Source organism: Cydia fagiglandana, chromosome 1, assembly GCF_963556715.1.
Source record: "Cydia fagiglandana chromosome 1, ilCydFagi1.1, whole genome shotgun sequence".
Classification (NCBI taxonomy): domain Eukaryota; kingdom Metazoa; phylum Arthropoda; class Insecta; order Lepidoptera; family Tortricidae; genus Cydia; species Cydia fagiglandana.
In genome coordinates this window covers 8791410-8816866 of record NC_085932.1, presented here as the reverse complement: position 1 = coordinate 8816866, position 25457 = coordinate 8791410, and the positions used below count along the sequence as shown (strand labels likewise).

The 25457-nt window shown below is 35.1% G+C and overlaps 2 protein-coding genes across 3 annotated transcripts in view; one reads left to right on the top strand and one right to left on the bottom strand.

The window, feature by feature from the left end:
* LOC134680467 (uncharacterized protein K02A2.6-like) overlaps window positions 1–25457 on the top strand; it is a 303959-nt gene that overhangs the window by 218994 nt on the left and 59508 nt on the right. The gene's annotated exons all lie outside the window — the stretch shown is intronic.
* LOC134663374 (uncharacterized) overlaps window positions 21101–25457 on the bottom strand; it is a 93626-nt gene continuing 89269 nt past the window's right edge. For both annotated transcript variants that reach the window (XM_063519740.1, XM_063519747.1), the window contains one exon: window positions 21101–25374. In XM_063519740.1, coding sequence (XP_063375810.1) covers window positions 25244–25374 — 131 coding nt within the window. In that variant the 3' untranslated portion in view covers window positions 21101–25243. The remainder of the gene's footprint in view (window positions 25375–25457) is intronic.

Below are 25457 nucleotides of genomic sequence, written 5' to 3'. Positions count from 1 at the left end.
ATTATGCGTTGCAGCAGCAGGTAACGGTTGTTGGAACGATCAAGTAGGTACATAACTCATTTTATCATGGAGATTAACCGCTGTTTTAATGCTACACCGCAATGGTTTGGCAACTGGAATGTAACCTTAATACACGCCGAAATATCGCTCAAGGGCTTGCAGGTCGTTAATGGCATTAGAATGTTTCAAATATAACTCCCTTTTCGAAAGTCAGCAAAACCGCAAAGCAAAGCTAACAACCATCCATAAATGATAAAAAATCTGTAAGGATTGATTTGATGTTTTATACATACCTATATGCCGCCTACTGCCCACATTACATGTCGCACATACCAAGAGGATATGATAGATTATATCTACAAGCCATGTGGTATAATGTAATCATAAGTACCTATTGAAATGTACCATCAGAAAGAAATCTAAGTACAAAAAAGTCGATTTTCTTAAGAATGAAGTTCGATTTTATGTCTTCATAAGTCTTTTTTAGGGTTCCGTACCTCAAAAGGAAAAAACGGAACCCTTATAGGATCACTCGTGCGTCTGTCTGTCCGTCCGTCTGTCACAGCTAATTTGCTCCGAAACTACTGGGCCAATTAAGCTGAAATTTGGTACAGATATGTAAGTCTGTGACCCAAAGACGGATATGTAACGTCAACAAATGAATTTTAAACATAAGGGCTACTTTTGGGGGGTAAAAGATAAAATTTAAAAACAAAGTTTTGCAAACTATATCGTGTTACATATCAAATGAAAGAGCTCATTGTGGGAATTTCAAATATATTTTTTTATAAATTTACGATATAAAGTTTAGAAGTTATTCAAGAAAATAGACAAAAAATGACCATTCCCCCCCCTCTATTTCCGAAACTACAGGGTCTAAAATTCTGAAAAAAATACACAAAATAGTCCTTTACCTAAAGATGACAGGAAAACCTATGAGAAATCTACAGTCAAGCGTGAGTCGGATTTAAGAACAAAAATGCTTTTTTGGTTTTTTAGGGACACAGCCGCAATGGTTTAAGTGAAACGGGATGTAGACAGCTATTGCGAAGGCCCTAGGCCGATATCCGCATAAGGCCGAAGGCCCGAAGCGTCCCGAAGAGGCGTGCCTTTAGCTTCAAGCGTGAGTCGGAATGACGACAAAAATGCGATTAGGCTCTATCTGGCACACAGCCGGCGCATTGGTACTTGTAGTACTGATTGATTAGGTTACTATTGTTACGTGTTTTAAAAAGCACTATACAGGTTGGCCAAAAAATTAACTATGTGTATTCCCGTTGCCAACGTGCAACCCCGAAATTGCGAGGAAAAATTTGGCTGTTTCATACATTTTGGCTGGTCCATTTTCTATGGGAGGATACATTTTTTTTTCGCGATTTCGGGGTTGGTCCCATAATAAAAGTTGTAAAGCTCAGTATAATCCGAAAACCTCCCCGGCTACGGGAATGCACTTATTTTTTGGCCACCCTGTAGGTATTATCTCTCTTCGGCCTTCGCTTTTAAAACACTTGCGGAAGTTGTAGGAAGCGCGAACCCGTCGGACGCTCCGAGCTATCAGCCCTACGCGGAGCTCGGTCTTCAGTCTTCGCATTTGGACACTTATACTACTGTTCGGTATTTAATCTTCCTATATACCTAAGAAGCTACTTTGCATAGTTGCAGAGATATAAGCCATCACGCCAGAAAACTTCATGTTACATCTGGTTTGTGACTGACCCATTCGGGTTTTTCAAGACGTTTCACTCACGTCACGTTTCATGTACTTACAAAAAAAAATTTTTGAAAATTGTGTGATGTACGGAACCCTTGAAACGCGAGTCCGGACTCGCACTTGAACAGTTTTTTTTTAAATAGCCTATATTGTGTCCCACTTTTTTTAAATTATTTAATTATATTAGTTAACAAGAACTATTGGTACCTATATAGGTAGTACCATTGAATACCTACTAGATATATAAATATAAAAAGTGCACGAATTTATTCATCGAAAGGTCGTATAATTAGCAACGGTTTTTTTCTATAGGCGTCGAACTATACCAAACACAAGAAAGTCAACCGTTGAAATGGTAAAATTGTATGTTCCCAATCGCTTAGAGGCAAATGGAACTTAAAAGTCCGATACTAGTATCAAACGCGGTTCTTAAAAAAGTCGTAAAAAGTGTTTCGACCGGAGATGAATCGGCAATTTCCGAGATATGCCGTCCTCTGCGGAAAGTGTTTGCAAAGAGATAAAGTTTTGTAGGTTTTAAAGTTCTGACAAATTCTAGTGACTGGTACGAACTAAGTATTTTATCTTAAAAGCTGATATAAGAATACGCATTGGTGTTCGATTGATTTTCTTAGAACCATAAACTTACTTTTAAATGTCTTTTTAGGCCAAGCGTACGTAGGATGTAGTAAGTTAAGTACTTCATTTGATTAAAATGTTTAAATTGGGAAGGCAAGTTTCAACTCGTCCTAATGGTGTGTTTACTTTACTACTAATGTGTACCGCGTTAAAGCTCGGTCGAGGCCAGCTTAGTACAATCTGTCTCAAGGGACACTTAATTTTTAAAGTAGCAAATTTTGTTCACTAAAGCTGCCGTCAACAAGTTGAGCGTTTTTTTAAAATAGGTAGTGTTTTATGAACAAATTTACAAAACGTAAACATTAACCTTGGAAATCGTTATCAATTAAATTTTGCCTCTTCAAGTACGTACGTACGCTCGTAAAAAATACAAATTATGTTTTATGTGACAATACTGTAACTTTTTGATTCTAAGTATATTACATTATTATATTGTACGCAAAACCTATTTTTTAAAGTTATTTAAGTTATTTATGAAATATATTATTATAATTATGTATTCTCTTTGAATGTTGTAGTTGTCTACGTTGGTTTCGGCCGGTCAAAATTCAATTGTAGAGAATGATAAGTAACTGGATTAGTAGGTTTTCACGGAGTTAATGATTATACTTGATAAGACAACCATATAACATAGATAGACAATAAAAATAATTAGAAATATCGAAATATCAAATGGCATTAAATAGGAAACGTTTTATCAAGTCTAATTCTAATTTAGTCTCAAGTCTAAGTCTAATTTAATTATTAATTAAGGCATCTAGGATTAGGGGTCTGGAACTCGGGCGGAGCTGAAATAGAAATCCCCGCGGACCAGACAAAGCGTAGACAAGATTAACTTCTGGCTATGTTTCACGAACACGATCTTTTCAATGAACTTTTCTAGAGGTAGAAACGACAATTTTCTCAGTATGATAAGTTCGTGTCATATATGTAGGAACATGTGAGGTCTAACATATGGGAGGGCATTAATTTTAGAACTTAGTATATATTTGATACAATGTGTACTCTGCACAGTACGTGTTGAGGTGGATGATGACCACATCCACATGATGTACCTGGTAAAAAAAATTAGAAGTACTTTTATCGACTATCTATATAATGCGCGACCTGTCTCAAGAGGCACCTTCATAAAGAAAAAAAATATTATCTGTAGTTCCACGATGACTGCCATAGAATTAAAAGGCTAGGTACAATCCTGACCACCACATCAGTAACTAACCGATAATGACCATCGACTAATGTTCGCTGCGACCAATCAATGAGCTCCATGTCTGTAACTTCGACCGCAGTCTCGTAGTTTGAAGCATGTTGCAACCAGTAATTAAATCACCACATTTTGGATTTTCATAACCCAAAAACACATTTACTTAACCACAAAATCACATAGATGAACACGAAGAGATGGACTGATATTTCATTGTGCCATCGCCCACACTGCTAACTGTCCATCGGTGGACGTTATGCCTTTTGTAAGGTCCGCCGATGGACAGTTAAAGAGTGTTGCCGTTTGTACACAAAAAGTGAAATGACAATATCATTTTTCACTTAAGTAAGGTAGAAAAAGTTCGGTACCAATAATAAAGACTCGGAGAAGCTCTTAATATCAAATATGGGAGAATCAGGAGAACGGTACAAGTCAGTCGTCAATTTGATGTTTTTATGTGTGCAAATTTTTTACGAGTATGAGTAGGTAAGGCATGTTTAATAAACGTGTTTGATAATTTACGTTTAGTGTTTAGTTGTTTACAAACGATAGTGTTTTTCCATAAAAACTAACTGTGCGTGTGTTCTGTTTACCCCGCGACGCTGAAAGGACGTCGCGTGGTATGTATGTATTTTTCAAGAGGTTCAGCAGAACAGTATACCTGCCGTAAATCCTTGCAGGCGTTTATGTTCTCATCTGGAGGCCAACTTACATTTTGACATCAAAATGATGTCTGTTTGTCGAAATGTACGCACGAGTTATTACAAACCGACATAATTTATATATCTAAAATTAAAATAACAAATGTAAAATGTAAATGTAATGTAACAGAAAATGTGGAAAAAGTAAGGGCAGATCGCCTAGCGTGGTACGGGTATGTGATGCGGAGGGATGAAAGTCATGTGACGGGAAAGGTATTACGAATAAATGTAGAAGGAAGTACGAGGAAACGAAAACCAATGAAAAGGTGATGGACTGTCTGAAAGATGATATGAAACGAACGCAAGTGAATGATGAGATGACGGGTGACGGAGAGGTGTGCATGGAAGAGCTGACATGCTGCGCCGATCCCAAGTGAGAAAAGGGCAAGAGGATGATGATCTAAAATGTACATTCGAATTGGCCTTCTGGAGTTGGAGATTTTTAAACAAATCATATGTTTTTATTCGTACATGTTTTTACAATCAGCATCAAACTTATTTACTTACAAAAATAACTTATATTATGTCTTAGTTTCAGTTACATTTTGTTCGTAAAATAATTATTTAGGTCGATTAATTATTTCTGGTCTGGTTTCTGGTGAAATGCCCCGTCGTCAGAAGACAATTGTTTGATACAGTAGAAAAATTGTTTTAATCAGGGACACGTTTTAACACGTGCTGTTAACAAAGCTTAAATTAAGGTACCTACCTTCTTATTGCGCAAACATAAACAAGACATATGCATATTGCGGATTAAATAGATAGTTTATACATATAGTTAGTTTGCAGCGATAATTTAGCTTTGAAAATGAGTCTTATTACGTCTTATTTTATATTAATATACCTATTAAAAGTGTTTTGAACGTCATAAAATTCATAGTCGTAGGTGTATACGTTTTTCCATTTAAAATATAAATCCGTAGCACGCGCGTGGACGGCCGTAAGCCGCGTGACAGCTGGGTCCATTCAAACATTATTCAAATCCTTTTTCCGACTGCATTTCCTAGTACACTTTCACGGTGTTGGTGAATGGGGAAAGTTTTATTTTTCTCCGGTGTCATTTGACCGTAATCCGTATACTGTCGATTTTACTTGATTTTTACTGCTCATTTAAACGATTGGAATAATATGTCACAATTGTACCTACTAACCTACTATACTACAGTCAACGTCAAAACTGACTCTTTTGAATAGTCGTTAGTACTCTTTATTATACTGTGGTATTATAGTTGATGAAATATAATTTGCACCGATTGGTCATAAAACTTGATCTTTACCAGTAAAAAAGGACAAAATAGGTGTAAAGTGATTTGCCGCACGCTCCATTTATATTGTTATATATAATTATGATAAAATACAAGAAAATATTACAACGACCTAATAATGATGCGAAAATAAGGACGTGGCGTGTGGGTGTAAAGTGAAACCGTGTAGGCGGTAAGCTTTTCTAAATATACGAGTCCTCCTTACCTACCCATTACCTAATTTTATTTATGCAAGCTTTTTTGTTCCCTTTTATATTTATTTATATATAAGTACCTATGTATGTATTGTTTGTAAAATAATTTCTACGATTATTATTGATCTTCCAGTTATTATGTAAGACTTGAAATTAGGCATGTAAAAGCTTGTAAGTACCTAGTATACGTACATTTTACATACAATAAGTACCTACCTGAGTAGGAGAAAATGTTTACTTAATGTTACACATTTAAATATTAACAAAACAACAAACAAGTTCAACATAATAAGATGCAGTAATATCCGTACAGAGGGCCTACCGCAAACCACGTTCGATGTGTTGCCTCTCAGTCGCACTTGTAAATTCGTACGTAAGTGTGACAAGGAGGCAACACATTGAACGCGGTCTGCGGTAGGTCCTCGTATTAGGTCCACGTTGATTCATGATGGGGTTCTGGGTAGGGTTAGGTATAGCTATTAAAGTAAGATTATGTTTAGTTTGTCAACCTGTTTGTAAAACTTGCATACGAGCGAGTATACTTAGTTACGCGGAATATTCCACACGTTCTATATGGAAATTCAGGACACCCGCCTAACTTTAGTGCTGTATTTATTTCGTATTCTGGAAAACATTGCTAATGCATAACTATAACAGAACAAAGTTCCCTCACTTGGAAATAAGTTAGGTAGACTTCATAAATACGGGCGTACCTATATCAACGTGGTTTCGGGTTTTTTTTTGTGTTCTGTAGCCAAAATGGCAACATGGACACCCTTTTATATATGTATAGATGACAAGTCAGTCTGACCGTTCACATGTCAGTATGTCATGTCTATATAAAATATGTGCCCGCTTCAAATTTGTTTAGGGAAAGCGTAAAAAGCGTTTTCAGTAGGTTTTATAAATCAATGTGCAATTCCCTGATTCAGGCTCTATTCTATACAATAAAGTGAAAGACTTTTACGTTGCAACTTCTTGAGCAGGTAAAAATAAAATCAAAGTCTATTTTATTCTCCGGTAGAGCCGGATGTAGTTAGTTTAAACTTGCTCAGGGAGTTAATTAACTTGAAGGCTGCCAGGACTAAGTAGACTGGTATGACTACCTAGTTTATTTTACACTAAACCAACGGATTATAAACATGTTGAAAATTCATCTGAGTTAGCGCATGATCTGGATATTTTCGTGAAAACTAAAATACTGGTTCAATACATTGCTATATTTGTTAGGTATATACTGTACATAATTGATTTCTAAATAGATTCCAAATAATATAGCTGACTTTTGTATCAAAATCGAAACTAAATTTGTGTCGATTGAACGCCTAAATACAAGAAATATTGCTCTTTTGACTTGAGCACTCAAGGGTTCGTGAAAATAGACGAGAAATCGTCGATGCCGTGCGGCCGACGGACGGCACTTGGAATGGGCCTTTTAAACAGCTCCAATAAAAGCTTTGAGCCAAACCAGATGCTTTTATTGAAAAAAAAAACGAATTTTCGTTATCGGTTTTTATCTGAAGTGGAATATAACGGAGACCGTAATAATTACCGTGCATTTAAAAATAATCTTTGTGTGATATCGTAAGTTAGAGAGTTTGGGTTTGGTTAAAATTTGATAAATAAGATTCTTATGGGATGCAAATTGCTGCCTACTATAGAGGTATTTTAACGCTTATACATACCTACTTACTACCACATTTAGTAATTGGATCTCTGAATCAATAAATGTTTTTTTTAGTTAGGTAGGTTAATGCTTTAAAAGATGCTAACATAGGAACTGAATTTCTAAGAATTTAGGTAAGTACCTAATTTGCCAAATCGCTCGGTACTTACATGACAAGCTCTTAGCGAACAGGGCCACTCCGGCCACTTCTAAGCCTCCTGAATTTTTCATGCCGAAATCCTGCCTGATGTACGATTGGGTTTCTCAATGCCGAATACCCGACTAAGTATTTGTCAGAATAACGGTCAAATGTTTTAAGTTTCCGGTGTTGTTTGTTTGTTGGTTTTGATATTTATGAAAATGTAGTTTGTTACCGTGACTTCGCCTGCGTTGGGATGATGGTCTAAAATTACCACATCGATAGTACGTCTGCAATACGAGCATATCATTGGAGTCGACTCTGAAGAGCTGCCTGGCAAGTAGTTTGTACAGACAAGTCTGTCATGTTTTTTATAAACATACCTATACATATAAAACTTTCATCAGTGAGAACCATAATTCGAGCAAAGTCACATGATAAATTGAAATTTCGGAAAACACTCTAATATTTAGTCTCATATGCAATTATGCCCGTGCCCGCTTGTCGGAAAAAGGCTCTGCGATTTGTGTTATGATAGCCATTATTAATGGGTTATGAAATTGATGTAGATTTGTCACGGACATGGATATGATCTGTCTGCTGACGACAGACTTTCTTTAACCAAAAATATAATATATCACTACAAATCCAGATCAAATTTATAACCCGTCATTGCAATCAGAAATAGTCTCTGTCGGTAGGCAAATCCAGCCTGCGGGTTCACAACACAATAGCCGTTTAGTACGGGAGCGGGCTGCATTTTGCGATTCACTTTTAGTGCAATTGACTTGCTTTGAAGTTTTAATCAAACGGATGATTTTGGTAGTCAATGTTCAATTTTTAAGAGACTTCCTTTTCGGTTCGGTTGTGGCTATACTTTTTTTATGTACGAGTATGTTCAGTGGTCACCGATTAGGTCCTCCGACACCCGTGGTACGATTTGAGTACCTAATTATTTTTTTTGTTTGTAAGGAGTTACCTACAAAATGGACCTATATTCATTTGGTTTTTATCTGATGATGGGATCCATGAGGAATTGAGGGAAATCCTCAATTTTAAAAAGGATGTGCATGGTGATTTGAATTGAGTTGAAGCAACTCGAGCATTTTCTTTTACAAACCATCAATTTGATTAAGTGGACCTGATGATGATGAATGTTTTGATGATAATGGTGATTGTTTTTTATGTAAGTAGGTAGGTACGTAGTTTTCTATGTTCGGTGTTTCGGTGTGAAAACCGTGGTATCAAAACTACTCGGTTTATTGTAATGTATAAGTGTTAATAGTTCGAAAACCAGGTTGTTTAAGGATTCAAATTTCACTAACTGCTTAGTTTGGGGCTAGGTTGGTCTGTGTAAGATGTCCCCAATATTAATCTATTTATTTATTTTCATAATGTACCATAAACTCGTTTAATGCTTGCGATTCCATACATTGTTTAGCTAAAAGCACAGCTGTGTATACCTAGTTCCTAATAATAGTAATAATGGTTTTCTCTGTTTGCCGGCTGAGTGCAGCGAGCGAGAGAGGTGAGACCGTTTAGCACACGGGTAACTTTTGGTACCTTTTGCCGTGGAACGTCACATATCTTTACTATTTCATATCTAGTGAATCTCTAAATCATTTCCCAAATCGAGCCGTAACTCTTATTTTCAGCAGACGTAGGCGCTGGACATAGGTATGTTTAAAGATCTAAAACTTAAAACTTAAGTACAAGTAGGGTACGGCGCGGCACATGACATGCGGCTCAAGTCCCCTTCACAAGTCTAGACTTAATTTATGATGTAAGAAAATCCATTACAGACGTCTCAACACGTCATATCCTAAACATGATGCTTTATTGATGCTTCATAGTGTAGTAAATGAAGTAAGTTGTTGTATGGAGACCCATGCATTAATTTCTCAGTCGATGAAATTTAGCTTGGTTATTGTATAGTATGAGCCGAGACTAACATATAAATATCCAAAAAAAAAACACTCCTAAGTTAGGTTTAAACACAAATCTGATTATATATTGAACCGAGTAATTCCTCAGTCCAAAATTATTTTACAAAATAAGTTATTTGTATATCAGTATGTGATACTAGAAAAAAATCTACAAGTTTTGTCAAACATGAGAATATTTTTTTATGATAATTCCTTTTTTTGACGCTCATTTTCATCGGAAAATTGCTCTGTCATTTTTTCTTCTTTATATTCTTCTTTTCCTTTTTTCGCGTACCTATGTAAAAAAACTTTAAATACATTAGAAAGTAAATGCCCTTGGTATGAATCGGCCGCTTTTTTATTTGATATACCTATCTGAAATAAGTAAATGTTACAATGTAAAAGTGACTGAAGAAAATATGAGATTTTATTAAGACAAAAATGTGATACATATTCTTGAAAATCGTATTTTATAAGTATCTACTTATCGCTTTATAAGAAGCAGAACATCCAATTACGAAAATTTAAATTAACACGTTGAAAGCCTTAACTACATGTGTATGATACTTATGATGTATACGTGTATGGGGTTGGTCTAAGTATTAAGTAAAACTATACTAGTAAGTATAAGCTAAGCACGTCAGCAGCCTACCAATTGTATTTTTCAATGAACCATGTTAAATTACACATAATTATTACACGTGCCATCGTTGCCGTTGTTAAGGTCGCTTATTTAGCCCAGTTATTTTTAAACAGGAAAGGTTGACAATAGCTGTTTCTTTTTACCCTTAATAGGTATGCGAAGTTTTTTAGGGTTCCGTAGGTACCTCAAAAAGAAAATAAAAAAGGGGCCAAGTGCGAGTCGGATTCGCCCATGAAGGGTTCCGTAGCAGCAAGTAACATAATCATAAAATTGCGGTTTACGATTTATGACGTATTAAAAAAAACTATTCAGAGAAAAAAAATGATATTAGAAACCTCAATATCATTTTTTAAGACCTATCCATAGATACCCCACACGTATGGGTTTGATGAAAAAAATTTTTGAGTTTCAGATTTTTTTCTATTTTTGTGTGAAAATCTTAATGTGGTTCACAGAATACATCTAATTACTAAGTTTCAACAGTATAGTTCTTATAGTTTCGGAAAAAGTGGCTGTGACATAGGGACGGACAGACAGTCAGACAGACATACAGACATGACGAATCCATAAGGGTTCCGTTTTTTGCCATTTGACTAGGTACGGAACTGTAAAAAACGGAACCCTTATAGGATCTGTCTGTCCGTCCGTCACAGCTTATTTCCTCCGAAACTACTGTAAGTTTGTGACCCAAAGATGGACATGGAACGTAAACACATAAATTTTAAACATTTTAGGGGATACAAGTGAAAAAAAAACCGACAGAAGTGAAACCTTAATGACTAGTCCAAAATGTCTGCAGCACTATGTATAATTGACCCGTCCTCCTTTCTATTGAAAAACTTTAGTTCCGAAATTGATGGCCAGTGAGCTTTAATTTGTAGCGTTAATTGTTTAAAATTCGAATAGAAATTGTAAAGTTACCTTGCAGACCTCGCATCTAAATATATTTGGTCATGATATTTTGAGTTTTATTCACCAGTACTAGAGTTCACTTTTATTAGCGATTTCATCAAGATGTAGCTTTATTGAATTATATTGGAGTGATATAAAGTTAGAATGTAACTGTGAGATCCTCGTATTTCAGCCCGTACAAGATTAGAACATTGAGCTTTATTGCTTAATATAAAAGTCCAGTTTTAAATAATTGACCTGATTATGATACGTTATGACTAAAGTTCTTTGGTGAATAAAAACAAAACAGAGGGTTACGCGTGATGCGTTACGCTGTCTCGAGTTTAACATTTTTTCCCTACCTCAAAAAGTGCACAGCGCCGCTAAAGAAGTTTTCACTTCAAAAATAAGTTTTTGAAACTATAACATTTGATATGTAAGTAATAACTTACTTATAGGTACAGGATGTCACGTTCAGTACGGATCGAATGAAGTCCAATCATAGAGAACCCTGGAGCCCTTGCATACAGAGAGAGTTCTGGTGTTCTGCGTTCCGCGGCCAGAGTTCTGCGTTTTTCGCAATTCAGGTAGGCGGTCAGATAAAACGTCTAAACGTCTTCGATAAACGTCTTCGTTCTAGCTAGAGTTCTTTGCCTGCAGAGGCAATTAAAAAATAGAGCTAGTCTGAAAACAGCATATTCTGTATAATTTAAGGGTAACATTCCATTTCTGACCGTAGCTGCACTACTAGTACGAACGCGTAGGTGTTATGGTAACATTCCATTTCCAACCGCAGCTGCACTACTGGTACCGATCGCGTCGGTGTTATTGTCAATTTCCATAGTAAAATGAATGGCGATGCAGCTGTCGTTGGAAATGGACTGTCACCTTTACTGTCAATTTCCATAGTAAGATGAATGGTAGTACTGCTGTCGTTGGAAATGGACTGTCACCTTAAGTCATAATGAATGACTACAAGAAATTTTATAAATTAGTTTTATGATTAATTAGAGCTGTCGTGGGATTAGGATACTTATCTTAAGTATTATGTACGAATGCTGTTCGGATATGATGGTCGTATTTGTCTTCGTGACAGCGTGATAAAACGGTGTTCGTCTCTTTCTATCCCGCAGAGTTGACATTTGTTTTATCACGTGGATAAATGTGGATAAAGCGATCCATAATAGGCTTGCTGGTTCGCTTACGAACTTAAACTTCGGCACTTCCGCTAACTAGAGGAATACGGGGCCTCGAGCCCGTTAAAGCTTGTAACTAGTAGATACAGCAAGCACGGAAGTCACTTTGGAACTCCTATTAATTCCACTAAGTTACTAGATTTCATGCAGGTACAGCGAGCTGCAAAAGACCATAGTTACCGACTATGAATGGAATTAATTCATATAGTGGGCATATAAAGACTGTATCGTTAAGTATAGGGACAGATAAAACCTGGTCTAACTGTTGGCATGTGTATTATTTTGTATTACTATGTTCTAAGAATTTAATCTGGGGGTATTTTTAAGCTATATCTGATTTAAGAAGGTATGACATTTTTTTTATTTTAGGTAATTTATGATGCTTTTAATACCGTATAGCAAATACAGTCCGGACAAGCCTATCGAGCTGTATTTGAGACTATTTCACCGACTCTTTGGTACGATTTAAAGTAACAACCGGTTAATAGGCTGCCAAAACATGTTATCTAAGTGTCCTCTTCATGACTGTTCAATTGAGCAGCTGCGGAATAAAATATGTGGTAAATTTTTATTTTTACATAAAAACGATTTTTCACCATACGTTTTGGAATCCCTTCGATTTCTGATGCAAGCGTAATGACGGAGACAGCTAGAAGAATAATCTTAAAACCAAAGCCTAACGGACATTCATGGCGTTGATCCATCGCTAGAGCGGGTCGATAGAAACGCTCCATGATAGTTATATTAGATGTCAAAGTCATGGTTGTCGTAAGTAGCATGCCATATTCTCTAAAAGGCCACCATGCACAGATCCTAAACTTTTTTTAAACGAAAAGAAATGCTTAGACTATGTCCAGATGTTTCGCTATACGAATCATGTGTAATTGCTGTTTACATAGTACAATGTTTTTTTGTATGATATTGTCTTGTTCGCAAACCGCAAAATTTCTTCTAGGATTTGTCCGCACTCGCTATTGTTACTCGAGAGGATTGGGTAAATTTCGTGCAAACCATATGCTTTACGTCGAGCTCTCAGGACGAAATGTGTACTAAAAATAAAAATATTATACCAAAAAAAAACAGCTAAGTAAAGTTGTCCGTATAATTAACGATACAGTCTTTATATGCACTTTTGCAGTTGGATGTCAGGTGGGTAAGTAAAAACCACGTAAACTGCATAAATCATAACCCTTTTTATTGCCCTTTTCACTGTCTAGTATCTAATGAATAATATAAAGCTGTAATAATTACTATGTAAATGTCTACGAAAGGAAGTGACTAATTTCTGCGAGCTTCCCTTTATGTATTCTATCATCCTTTTGCCTCAGCTCGAAACTGCCCTCGAGCTGTACCGCGTATTACACCCGACGACCCCGACGACGTGGGAGCATCTTATTACTTACATGCAAAATCAATATCAACATACACAGGGATTATACTTTTTATGAGTTGTTCATTACCAAGTAAATATAATATGTATATTTCAAAGAAAAATCTATACGGTTACAATGTGTGCTAACCCTCGCACAAATAGCCTTACCACGAATGCCTTAGCAGTATCAAACTGACATAATCGCTAACGTCTGCGTAACTTTCTCGCTCGCTTTTTTTTATGTAAAGTAAGTTACGCACGCACTAGCGAATGTGTCAGTGTCAAACTGGTGGTAGGTTTTTTTTTTTTTTACTATTATTGTAGTTGTAGGTCCTCGCTTTCAATACGGGCGGCCTATAACTATTATTACTTCGTTTCATTAGTTTTTATGAATGTATTATTATGCAGTTTATTTAGGTATATAAAATATTATATATAATTATATATGTATATATATTGGGCACTTTATTTACGTATATAACATATTATATATGTTAGGTGGTAGGTACTTAGCCGTGGTGATACCTTTCCCGCTGTTATGGCGTTTAAAGGTGGATACAGATTTGTCAAGATGGTCTCACTTCTAAGCAAATATCATATTAGAGACTAGCTGTTGCCCGCGACTTCGTCCGCGTGGAATCTTATCTTCAACATTTTACATCTTTATTTAGTCCCTATAATTTTCATATCCAAGCAATGTTGAAATTAAGTACTTTTCTTTTTTAGCAAGTTGTATGAAGTTTTAAGTCAAGTGGATTTTGATGTTGGTTGCTGAAATTACTTTTCTTGTATTCTCATAATATGTACCTATGCCCTTACACAGATTCAGATTCAGATTAGTTTTCATGTTTATTAATTTATTACCTTTTTTTATCTAAAAAGTTAAAATTCCTAGCTTAAAATTAAATTTACACCCCAAGACGAATTTTCATCCCCTTTTTAGCCCCCTTAGGGATTGAATTTCCAAAAACGTTGCAATTACTTTTTTTTGTAATCGGCTATTATGTCTTTCTAAGAAGTTTCAAAGCATTTGTAATGGATTCAAACTTTGAACCCCATTTTAACCCTGTTAGGGGATGAATTTCACAAATCGCTGAAATTTTTTTTATTGTCTTCTAATAATATCCCCAAATACAAAGATTCAAATCCCGCGCTCGAAAAAATGTTTGATATCCATACAAACTTTCAACCCCTTTTTCACCACCTTAGAGGTGAATTTTCAAAAAAGCTGAAATAAGTTTTCTTGTATTTTAATTTAAAACGTTTTAAAAAAGTTTCAAGTTCCTTGCTTAAAATAAAATTTGCATCCGCAGACGAACTTCCATCCCCTTTTTAACCCGTTAGGGGTTGAAATTCCAAAAACGTTGCAATCACTTTTTTTTTGCAATCGGCTATTATGCCTTTCTAAGAAGTTTCAAAACCATTTGTAATGGATTCAAACTTTCAACCCCTTTTTAACCCTGTTAGTGGATGAATTTTACAAAACGCTGAAATTACTTTTCCTGTCTTCTAATAATATCCCTCAATACTAAGATTCAAGTCCCACACTCGAAAAAATGTGTGATATCCATACAAACTTTCAACCCCTTTTTCACCACCTTAGGGGTCGAATTTTCAAAAACGCTGAAATCAGTTTTCTTGTATTTTAATAATACATATTTTAACGAAGTTTCAAATTCGTAGCTCAAAAGAAAACTTTAACCCCATACAAACTTTCATCCCCTTTTGAACCCTGTTAGGGGATGAATTTTACAAAACGCTGAAATCACTTTTATTGTCTTCTAATAATATCGCCAAATACAAAGATTCAAGTCCCGCGCTCGAAAAATGTTTTGATATCCATACAAACTTTCAACCCCTTTTTCACCACCTTGGGGGATGAATTTTCTAAAACGCTGAAATTAGTTTTCTTGTATTTGAATTTGATAGTTATTTACAAAGTTTCAAGTTCGTAGCTAAAAATAAAATTTTCACCCGAAGACGAACTTTCATCCCCTTTTTAACCCCCTTAGGGGTTGAATTTCCAAAAACGTTGCAATCACTTTTTTGTAATCGGCTATTATGCCTTTCTACGAAGTTTCAAAGCATTTGTAATGGATTAAAATTTTCAACCCCTTTTTAACCCTGTTAGGGGATGAATTTTACAAAACGCTGAAATTACTTTTCCTGTCTTCTAATAATATCCCTAAATACAAAGATTCAAGTCCACCACTTGAAATTTTTTTTGATATCTTTTTTTAGGGGATGAATTTTCAAAAACGCTGAAATTAGTTTTCTTGTATTTTAATAATATATCTTTTAACGAAATTTCAAATTCCGAGCTTAAAAAAAAACTTTAACCCCATACAAACTTTCATCCCCTTTTTAACCCCCTTAGGGGTTGAATTTCTCAAAATCGCTTCTTATCTCTTGTACACTTTGTAAATGCAATCTGGTGTGCAAATTTCAACTTTCTGGCTTTTGTAGTTTCGGCTCTGCGTTGATGAATCAGTCAGTCAGTCAGTCAGTCAGTCTGGCCGCGTAGCCAAAATGCCAATCGCTTACGCTCCGTAGCGATCGAAACGCAACTGTCACTGTCGCGCTAATATGGAAGAGTGATAGAGAGACATAATGCTTTTCGTTGTCGAAGCGATAGCGATTGTGACCTTGGCTAGGCCGGCAGGACACTTGCATTTATATATATAGATTTCGGATACCTACATTAATACTTTTTGTTATGTCATTTATATTTACAATAAATGAATTAAAATTGTATCGTGTCTGTTAATAATTTCTAATCATATTACATATATAATTTGATCGGCTTTGGCAACGTGTGTTAAAGTAAGAAACGTCTTGGAGAAAACTAGGTAGGTAGGTACCCAAGTATACATACTGGCAGGCGTATCTCACTCCGCGATTTCGTCGCTTTGCTACAGGTAGGTAAAAGTACATCCGCTCGACCCCAATTTTGGGGTTTGCCATAAACCGCGCGTGGCGCTGTCGCCACCTAGCGGCCATATCTGTCCTGATCGTAACAGACGCGTTTTGTTAGAGAGTGAGTCTTCTGTACCTAGTACTATTATTTATTCTGTGATACTGGTAAAAAAGCGTTCTTTTCATAATATGTAAGTGTGCACCTAAGTTGTCTTACAACTGAACGTGTTAATGACGCTACCAACACATTTCAGCGCGATCGCTGTATACTTGTTTGTAGTGACATCAAAGCCACATTTCACTGCAGCGTAATTACTGAACGAAGTAATTCTGTTCAGTCGTCCCATTGTGTTCAGGGTAATACGGCTTAAAATAGAATGAATGATTAATTTAGTGGTTTTATGAATATGTTTATGTTTTCTGCTATTTTTCAAATGATATATTTTTTAGGCAGAGTGGAAAAATCAATCTGTTGAATGATGTGCAGTAGGTAGGAAGTGTAGGAACAGTTGATGACCTTCCTGATAGATGATCCTGTAACATACAATGCCATCAATAACAGAGTCGGGTTCGTCTACGTTAATAAGCAACAATAAATTAGCTGAGCCTATGCTCAGTTGGTTGGTTTCAATCAATTTAGTACCTTTAAGTTTATAGTCCGACAAGAAATTGTAGAAATTAAATATTTAATGAGGGCCCCACTTCCTACGTACCTAACTGTCATATTTTTGACGTGAAATGCTTAGAAAAGGCAACAATTTAGTACGGTTTATTTTTAGTTCCATGTTATTTTCTTTCTACTATTTTATGTCGCACTATAAGTAATGATATTTTAGGTAATTAATCCAATTTAGTCAGTAGGTACAAAGTATGCTGCCATAGTGATACCGCCACCATTAGGCAACTTCGTATTCAAATTACCTTAAACTGGTCAATTTTAAGTGTTGCTAGTCCAAATCTGCCTTATCCTTGACTTATCAGATAATAAATCTCCCAAATACACGCGAACGCTATCACGGAAGCAGAGAGTGAGCCCGAAATGGCCGCCGTCACGGCACTTTGAATATTTTATGAATACCACAAATATTTTCTACAGTAAATAAGGCATAAATAAATATTACAGGACAATTTCGACCTAGTCTCACAGTAAGCTCAGTAAGGCTTGTGTTGTATGCGACGAAATATATAATACGTAGTTTATTTATTTGAATACGTCTATACTTGCAGCTATCAGAACAAAAATATTCATAACTCTGGAACAAATAGTTGTGATAAACACACAAAAAAATGCCCTTACCAGGATTCGAACCCGGGACATAATTGCTTCGTCGCTATCGACTAGGCTAGGATGCCGGTCAAATCTATTATTATAAATTATTTCTAACTGTTAGTTGTTTCTGCTCTAAACTTCATTTGTCGAGCATGATACAAAGGAATAAAAAATATAAAGTCCTCCATTGTAGGATTAAAATATTATAGGATCATCGTATTTTGGAATTTGTAATATGTCTCATAAATATTCCTATTGATTTTGAAACGAGTCTCTTCTCTCGATATGTTTATGTAAACATAGACAGAAACCTATTATTCGGTACCTATTTATTTTCGTTTACAACAACAGATATAACTATAACAACGAAGTTGGGCGAATTTATCCTCCTCAAATTCCAGCCACGGAGCTTATTTTCGTTAGGAACAACATAATTTATATTCCGTTCATCAAGGCAACTTTAAATAGCTTTTGATTTCTTAACTAATATAAACTAACAGAGATTTCCCAAGCTTGGTTTCAAAAGGTTACCCTACCAAAATATCTGAACATATAAATTTAATACTACCTTACGTATTTTTGTCAGGATATTGGTACTTAGTCAAGGGTACGGGTACGGGTCTAAATCTCTGAAATATGCTTAAAAATAAACTCTAATATGTTACTTGCCTAGTTATATTTTGCAGTATTCTTGTAGCTTTTGTATTATTTCAACTCGATACAACCCGACTTTGAGCGCAGTGTGTTTGTTTACTATTATGATTCGAGCAAACGTTTCCCTCGTAGTATTCGCTGCTCACCTGTTGGATCTCGCTAGGAGCTCCCAATCCGAATGTAAACAAGTTCATAACTTCCGAATAACAAGGTTCCCATAATAAACGGGTAAAAACAAGCCGAGAAGAGCCTCGCGGGCGTCTCGCTTTTTACTGCATCGTAATTTTCCCGCCAGGCTTTGTATTCCCATTTCCCATTGGTTACCAAGGGCAAAAGAGGTAAACTCAGTCAGATCTGTGACGAGACGTGGCCCCAAGAACCATAAGCACGTTACATAATCAAAGATCATACTAATATTGGTTCACTAGACTCATCTGCGATGAGAATGATACCTCAGACCTCTTTGACGGAATAATCCAGAAAAGGGTAGAGCTGTTTTGCACAATCGACTTCCTTTATGTGGTAGGTACCTGCAAATCTCCTTTGACACTAAACACATCAACACACATATCGTTGTTCAATTGAGCATGACAGTATGTCTATCGTTTCTCCACATAAAACAATGGTTTATTTTAATCGAAATTCGAATAAGAACGCTGTTGTCAGTCATGTGATAATACGAAAAATAATAGTATTCAATCAAATGTTGGATAAATGAACTACGTGAAATGATCCCTTAAAAAACCTAAAAGATAATCCAAAATTCATAGAATAAAAATAAAATGATTCGCAGATAATATTATGGACTCAATTTTCCTCTGGGAAGCTTATAAATAAAATAAGGAAGCACAAGTACGTGTACAAAAATTAATCATTTACCTGACTAAAACTCCAATCTTTAGTCTATTTATTTTATTGTCCTACGATACTTACTTTTATTAAGATAAATTTGCCTGTAGAGCAACAGTTTGCTCATAGAAACAGTTAGGTAGTTAGGGAAGGTGGTAGGTATATTTATAGGGATTGGACTATGAACATTCTCAGAACACGTGCGTAGAGGTCATAATGGGAGCGTAGATTATATTTTCGAGACTTACGTACGGTCAATTGAATTATTGTCTACCGCAGAACCATCATTTATGAAATAGCTCATGACTGCCAAAATAATTTAAATTGTCACCGCTTTATATAAAACACTATAAAACACAGTAAATGACTAGTAAGTATTTCGAAGTTCATATAATAAAGATACATACTTAACTTTAATTTCACTTAACGCAAAGCCGAAGGTATTGGTTTACCTGAAAAGTACTTTTTTGAAATAACCTTTTTAACCCCGTCACCGTCACCTGTTGCCCATTTGCGGACCGCAATCCGCCACGACCGCCTCTACATCATTTTTTCATCTACAAGCCGCGAGCAATATCCATATCCGAAGACCATGCCGGGCGTTCGCAGTGAATACAAACAAGTTCATAACACTGGCAGTAACAAGATTTTCCCCAAGACGAGCTCAGGGATAAAAACAAAGGGGGCAATTTAGGCTCCCGACCGTGCTTGACTGATCCACAAGGTTATCCTATTGAGCAAATCCCGAACGAAATACGAGCGTTTATATCACTCTGAATCTGCTGGGACGATCTTCAAGGGTCGAGGGTCGAACTTGTAACGATACGGTGGAACAACTTTAGTTTGGCACTTTATTAAGTTTAACTGAAGTGACGTCACCGGAGAAGCTTAATACGGCCTCAGAGTCGGAAGTCGAAGATTAGGCCGAAAGTTATGTGCCGAGGAAACGTATCGCTTAATAAAAATAAATGGTCGTTTACATTACATTCACCGATTATCGTATAAAGTAAATTTGCTTTCACACGATCCCGTAATTTACTTTAATCGTTGCGAAGACTTTAATTTTCACTAAAGCTTTAAGGCTGATTTAGACGGCGCGAACTCGCATGCGATTTCAGTTACATTGCGGACTGTTGGTTACGTCCAATTCAACCGATCGATCAAAACCCGCAATGGTATGAAATTCGCATGCGAGTTCTCGCATCGTCTAAATCAGCCCCTATGCAGTATTTAGCAGTATGGCTACGTAGCTTATCTTAGGCTCCAGAAGGATTATTAAAAATAACTATATCAACCAATAATCTTGCCTGCATAATGTGTCACACTCACCTAGGTACTCGTACTGAAATTCTTTGCAAGGAGTGCAAGGACGATAGCAAGAACCCTTCAACGATAATTCCCAATTCGGATAGGAATAAACCAGAATAATCGATGTCTCTTCGACGTATTGATCAACTGAAGGCTGGATTTAGTTTGGCGTGGGTGCTACTTTAGAATTGGGTCAGGTACATGGTATCTTACATGTACGTAATAATGAAGTAATTTAAGTTAACTTTTGCGTCAATATTGCACGCCGTAACTGTAAACTCTTAATGGAATTATAGATCTTGCATTCTCTTGAGGCGACAACTTTTGTCGCTAATGAGAAGGGTGCGGCTGATACTTACATAAATACCTATAAGTACTTTGATTAAATGTACAAAATCGTAGAACATCTTAATACTTTAGAAATTAAAGCTAGCTAGTTAACTTATATAACAACTACCTACTATTATACTGGCAGAAACCGTACCTGACTAAGATTTTTAGTGAAATGCTCCTATTATGGTTTTCCTTGTTGGGTATCAAAGAGGAATAAAACAAAAATATTCATGTGTAAATCGAACGCGTTATACATTTATATTATAAAGAGATAAAATTCCACATCTTGTAAATACGTAGACAATTTATGGGTACAAACATACACAATGTAACACGTAAAATAACATTTAGGCTATGCAAACGGATATCCTTTGTCTCTGTTTGAAACTAAATTGAAAGATAAAATACATTTTAAATAAATCAGAGGATACTTCAAGAAGTTATTCTTAAACATCAAACACTGTTACTCAGTAGTGCCTGTATGTATAAGTTTAGTATGTCTAACAATGCGTTTGGGGCGTTCGTTACACAATGTAGCCGTATGCATATGACTTACTTATACACTAGACATGAACTTTCTAAGTATTTGATGTGATCAGATTTTTATCTATTTAGTTTAAATCTCGTTCAGTTTATCAGACTTAATAAATACTAATTACCTAGGCTCTGTAAGTATAAACGTTGGCTTTCATTTTGAGTTGTAGGTATTTTCAACGTAAAATTGTGTTTTGAATATTCCATGTTTATTTTAATATGTAAGTGGGTGCGAATAAATGTTTGATTAACTACATAATATTTATAAATTTAATTTAAAACCAAGTGGGTATTTTTTTAAAGATCTTTTACATTTACCTAAAAAATAATACAATTTTAACACGACCAATAAACATCTATATTTTATTCACACCAACAATTTTGGTTTCATAACGACAAATTATACCTACCTACTCAATTTTCCAATACTATCTTTGCCATGTTTTTAAAATAGATACGTATAGATTAAACGAATCTTCCACTTCATAGGCATTCATTAAAGTTGTTCCAATTATTTTAATTGGAAATAAAAATTGAAAAAGTATATATATTTGTTATATTTTCACGTATAAAATTTTCCATAAGTTACCGGTTTTTATAAGTGATAATAACTTATATATGATGTTTTATTTTAGTGCAGAATGTCAAAAATAGTAGCAAATTTCATGGAGTTACTTTACCATGATTATTTAAATATTTTTGTACAGGAAAAGTAATTAAAATTAATTAAGAAGAGTTCTCATTTGCATAGAGCAAGATTTTAATTATGTACTACTAAATAAATATAAAAATATTTTAAATAATACGAATGATATTCATATTAAGACTCCATTTTACCAAATATATAATTGGAGCATAAACATTCGTAAGCTCTCTTGCCACTGTTGAGAAATCTGCGGGACGATTTCACTCATCAAAATGACAGTATGCTAGATATATGTGTACTACATATTATTATGCCTAATTGTTAACTTTCCTTATAAATTTATTTGAAAGTATACGGTGGTGCGCATATCACACCTGCAACTTTAATGAGTCAAATTCACATATATTTCACATCCAGTGGAGGGCTGTTTGAGTCGGGATTTGATTGACTCGATTAAACATTCCAACATCGGCCCAGTTTTCTGGATTTTACAAAAAAAAAATGAATTTAAACTTCAAATATAGCGGTCAGTTACCAACTCTTTGTAGGTACCTACCTATATGTAATTGACATTAATAGTCTAAAATATAACAACGCTATTAAATAAGCATTGATGTCCATGTAGTACATAATTTAAAATATTTTTATCATATCCATTTGTAATTCACAGTTCTAATCATTATACAATCTAACTTACAGTATACTTAAAATTTATAAAAAGAGTGTATAGCAATAAGGAAGACATCGATAGCCTGCATGAATTTCTTCATCAATATAGAAATACAGTACATACAGCCACGTGATTCTCTAAGGAAACATCAGCGCGAACATTATTACTAACGCCACCGGCTTTTATTTTGACCCGTTTGTAATAATTACGTATAAAAGCAATATTCGTATAGCATTATGTTCAAATTAGCCGTTGTGGAGCACATTACTGTCAAATTATTGATTAAATGTAAGGTATGTTTATATTTAAGCTTAATTTTTAGGGGAATTTTAGTAATAAATACGGTGTAACGTGGTGATTAAAACGGCAATTATATATACACTTGTAGATACCTACTTAGGTATGTTTAGGTTTCACGTAGGCACATACCTACTTTTTGTCTGAATCGCTAAGTATTTGGTTTCTATGGATTGAATATGTAGTGACTCAAGCTTTGCTAAATATAAATAAGTATAAAACGTAAAACATTCATTGTTTGAAAGAAACCGTTTTTGTTGAATATCATTATGTAATTGTCATTAAACTATTGTTACTAAAGTTTAAAAAACTTTAATTTTGTGGCGTCGTAGTTAATTATTTAAAAAATGGCATCTAAGGTATAAGCATTACAATTTATCTTTGATTGTAAATATATTCAGCATTATAATATAAATGAAGGTAGCAAGCAGGAGCCGTAACATACCTATTTCATAATGCCTACATGTGAGTTTAATAAAATTTGAGAATTTCTTAATATTCATTTGCCTTTCTATACAAACAGAACACGTACAATTGAATTTCTTTCACTTATTAGACATTAGTGTTAACTCCACGATGACATGCTTTTTATTGTATCATTTTCATTTTTGTAGCATAAAGCCTTATTTATTTGTCGTAAATATGCATTACGAAATTTTTTTTTCAGTGGCGAGGTGTCCAAAAAAGTTGATTTCCACGGTCATGATATATCATTATCGATCAATAATATACCTACTTAATCACTTTAATGACACATTCAGCATCGGCCTTTCATTGTTTTATGCAAAAATATCTACATGAGAAAGCTGGCAACAGCTTACGCGGTCTGGGCGTGATAGATATCTTATCTAAATTTCTAATGTTGTTTTAGCACATTCACTGCCATCGTTTTTGTAGCGTTACGTTCGTAGCCGATCCCAGAGTTTTCCCGCTTTGTAGAGCAAAGCGACTACGAACAGAGAACCCGCCGAGCGGGTTCCCGGCACTCAATGTGTACTCAAACGTAAGGGCAGCTTCACTAAGGCAAAACAGTAAGTAAACAGGTGTAACCAACGGAACAGTAATTAGCGTTCTATTACGTTCTTAGTGACATTTGCGTAGTTGTGGGTTAAATTTTCAAAAATGCCCTAATTCGCATACAAAACAAATGCACAAATGTAGAATTGCTCATAATCTTTACAGTAACATTTGTTGACAAACACTTATTTAGTGCCTATCAAGAAGCATTTATCTATAATTATCTCATTTGTTTCCATTTTCACCCCACAACACATATAAATTTGATACAAATTACTCACTCCTAGTCATGATATGTTTTTGTTACACGATTGCTCCTAGATCTCACTTAAAATAGCTAAGCTGATATAAACATTCAATTAAAAAATGTATCATAATAATCGGCAACAAAGTTAAACAAAACTTACAATTCATTATCCTACATATGGTTTATTATGATTAACAGCGAACACCCATATTATGACATCAAAAGACAAACATATAATGAATCAATATTACAACCATAAAAAATAAGAGGCTCAGTAATGAAGGAGCGAGTGGTTATGCATTGCCATTATTTTATACCAGATTTATATTGCGTTTATACAGTTTTTCTTAATGAAATTGATACATTTTATTTTTTGCTTAAAATATGATTTGTGTTCGGCATTTATATCTAGATATAACATGGCTTTTGCCACAATACTATTCTATAAGGTAAGTAAGGACATGTATAGGGACTTCTAGCTTTTGGGATAGGGCTGGTTAGGTCATTTTAAAATCGCTAACTTCCTAATTCAGTCTCATAATTGCGTAAGAAAGTGAAAATTTTAAATTTACAAAAGATATCATGAAGCTCCCCATCAAAAGTGACGAGCAAACAGAGTGATTCAGTAAACCAAATAGTCACAAGTACCATTTCTTGGTGCTTGATAGCTTTATGATGATGCTATTAATAAGCTCAATTTAAATAGAAATACATTAGGTACGTAGTCATTTCACAACACTGTTTTTCAATACTAATTTAATTGCATTTTTGAGTAATTGTCCATAATATTATTTAGTATCTCAAAGTATTTGCCTCTTTAGATATAATAGAGTAAAATAGATATATCTATAATAAAAAATAAATTAATATACCAATGAAAACACATTGCTTCCGACAATACATTCAATTCCTACCACAGTTATTTCTATGTATTCACTACAGCGATGAAGTGTTACAAGTTAGATAAGATACACCAAGAACATAAAGACGATTATTATACGGGCGGCGTGCCTTCGGGACGAGGAGTTCTCGGGGCTCACGATCATCACAGGCAGCTGCGTGGGCGCAGGCTCGATGCGAAACACGTTCACTGAAAAACGACGCTCAATACAATAACTGCCTAGTGCCTACTATAGTTCGTTTTTTAGAATTAACGACTTGGCGTGTCTTTTA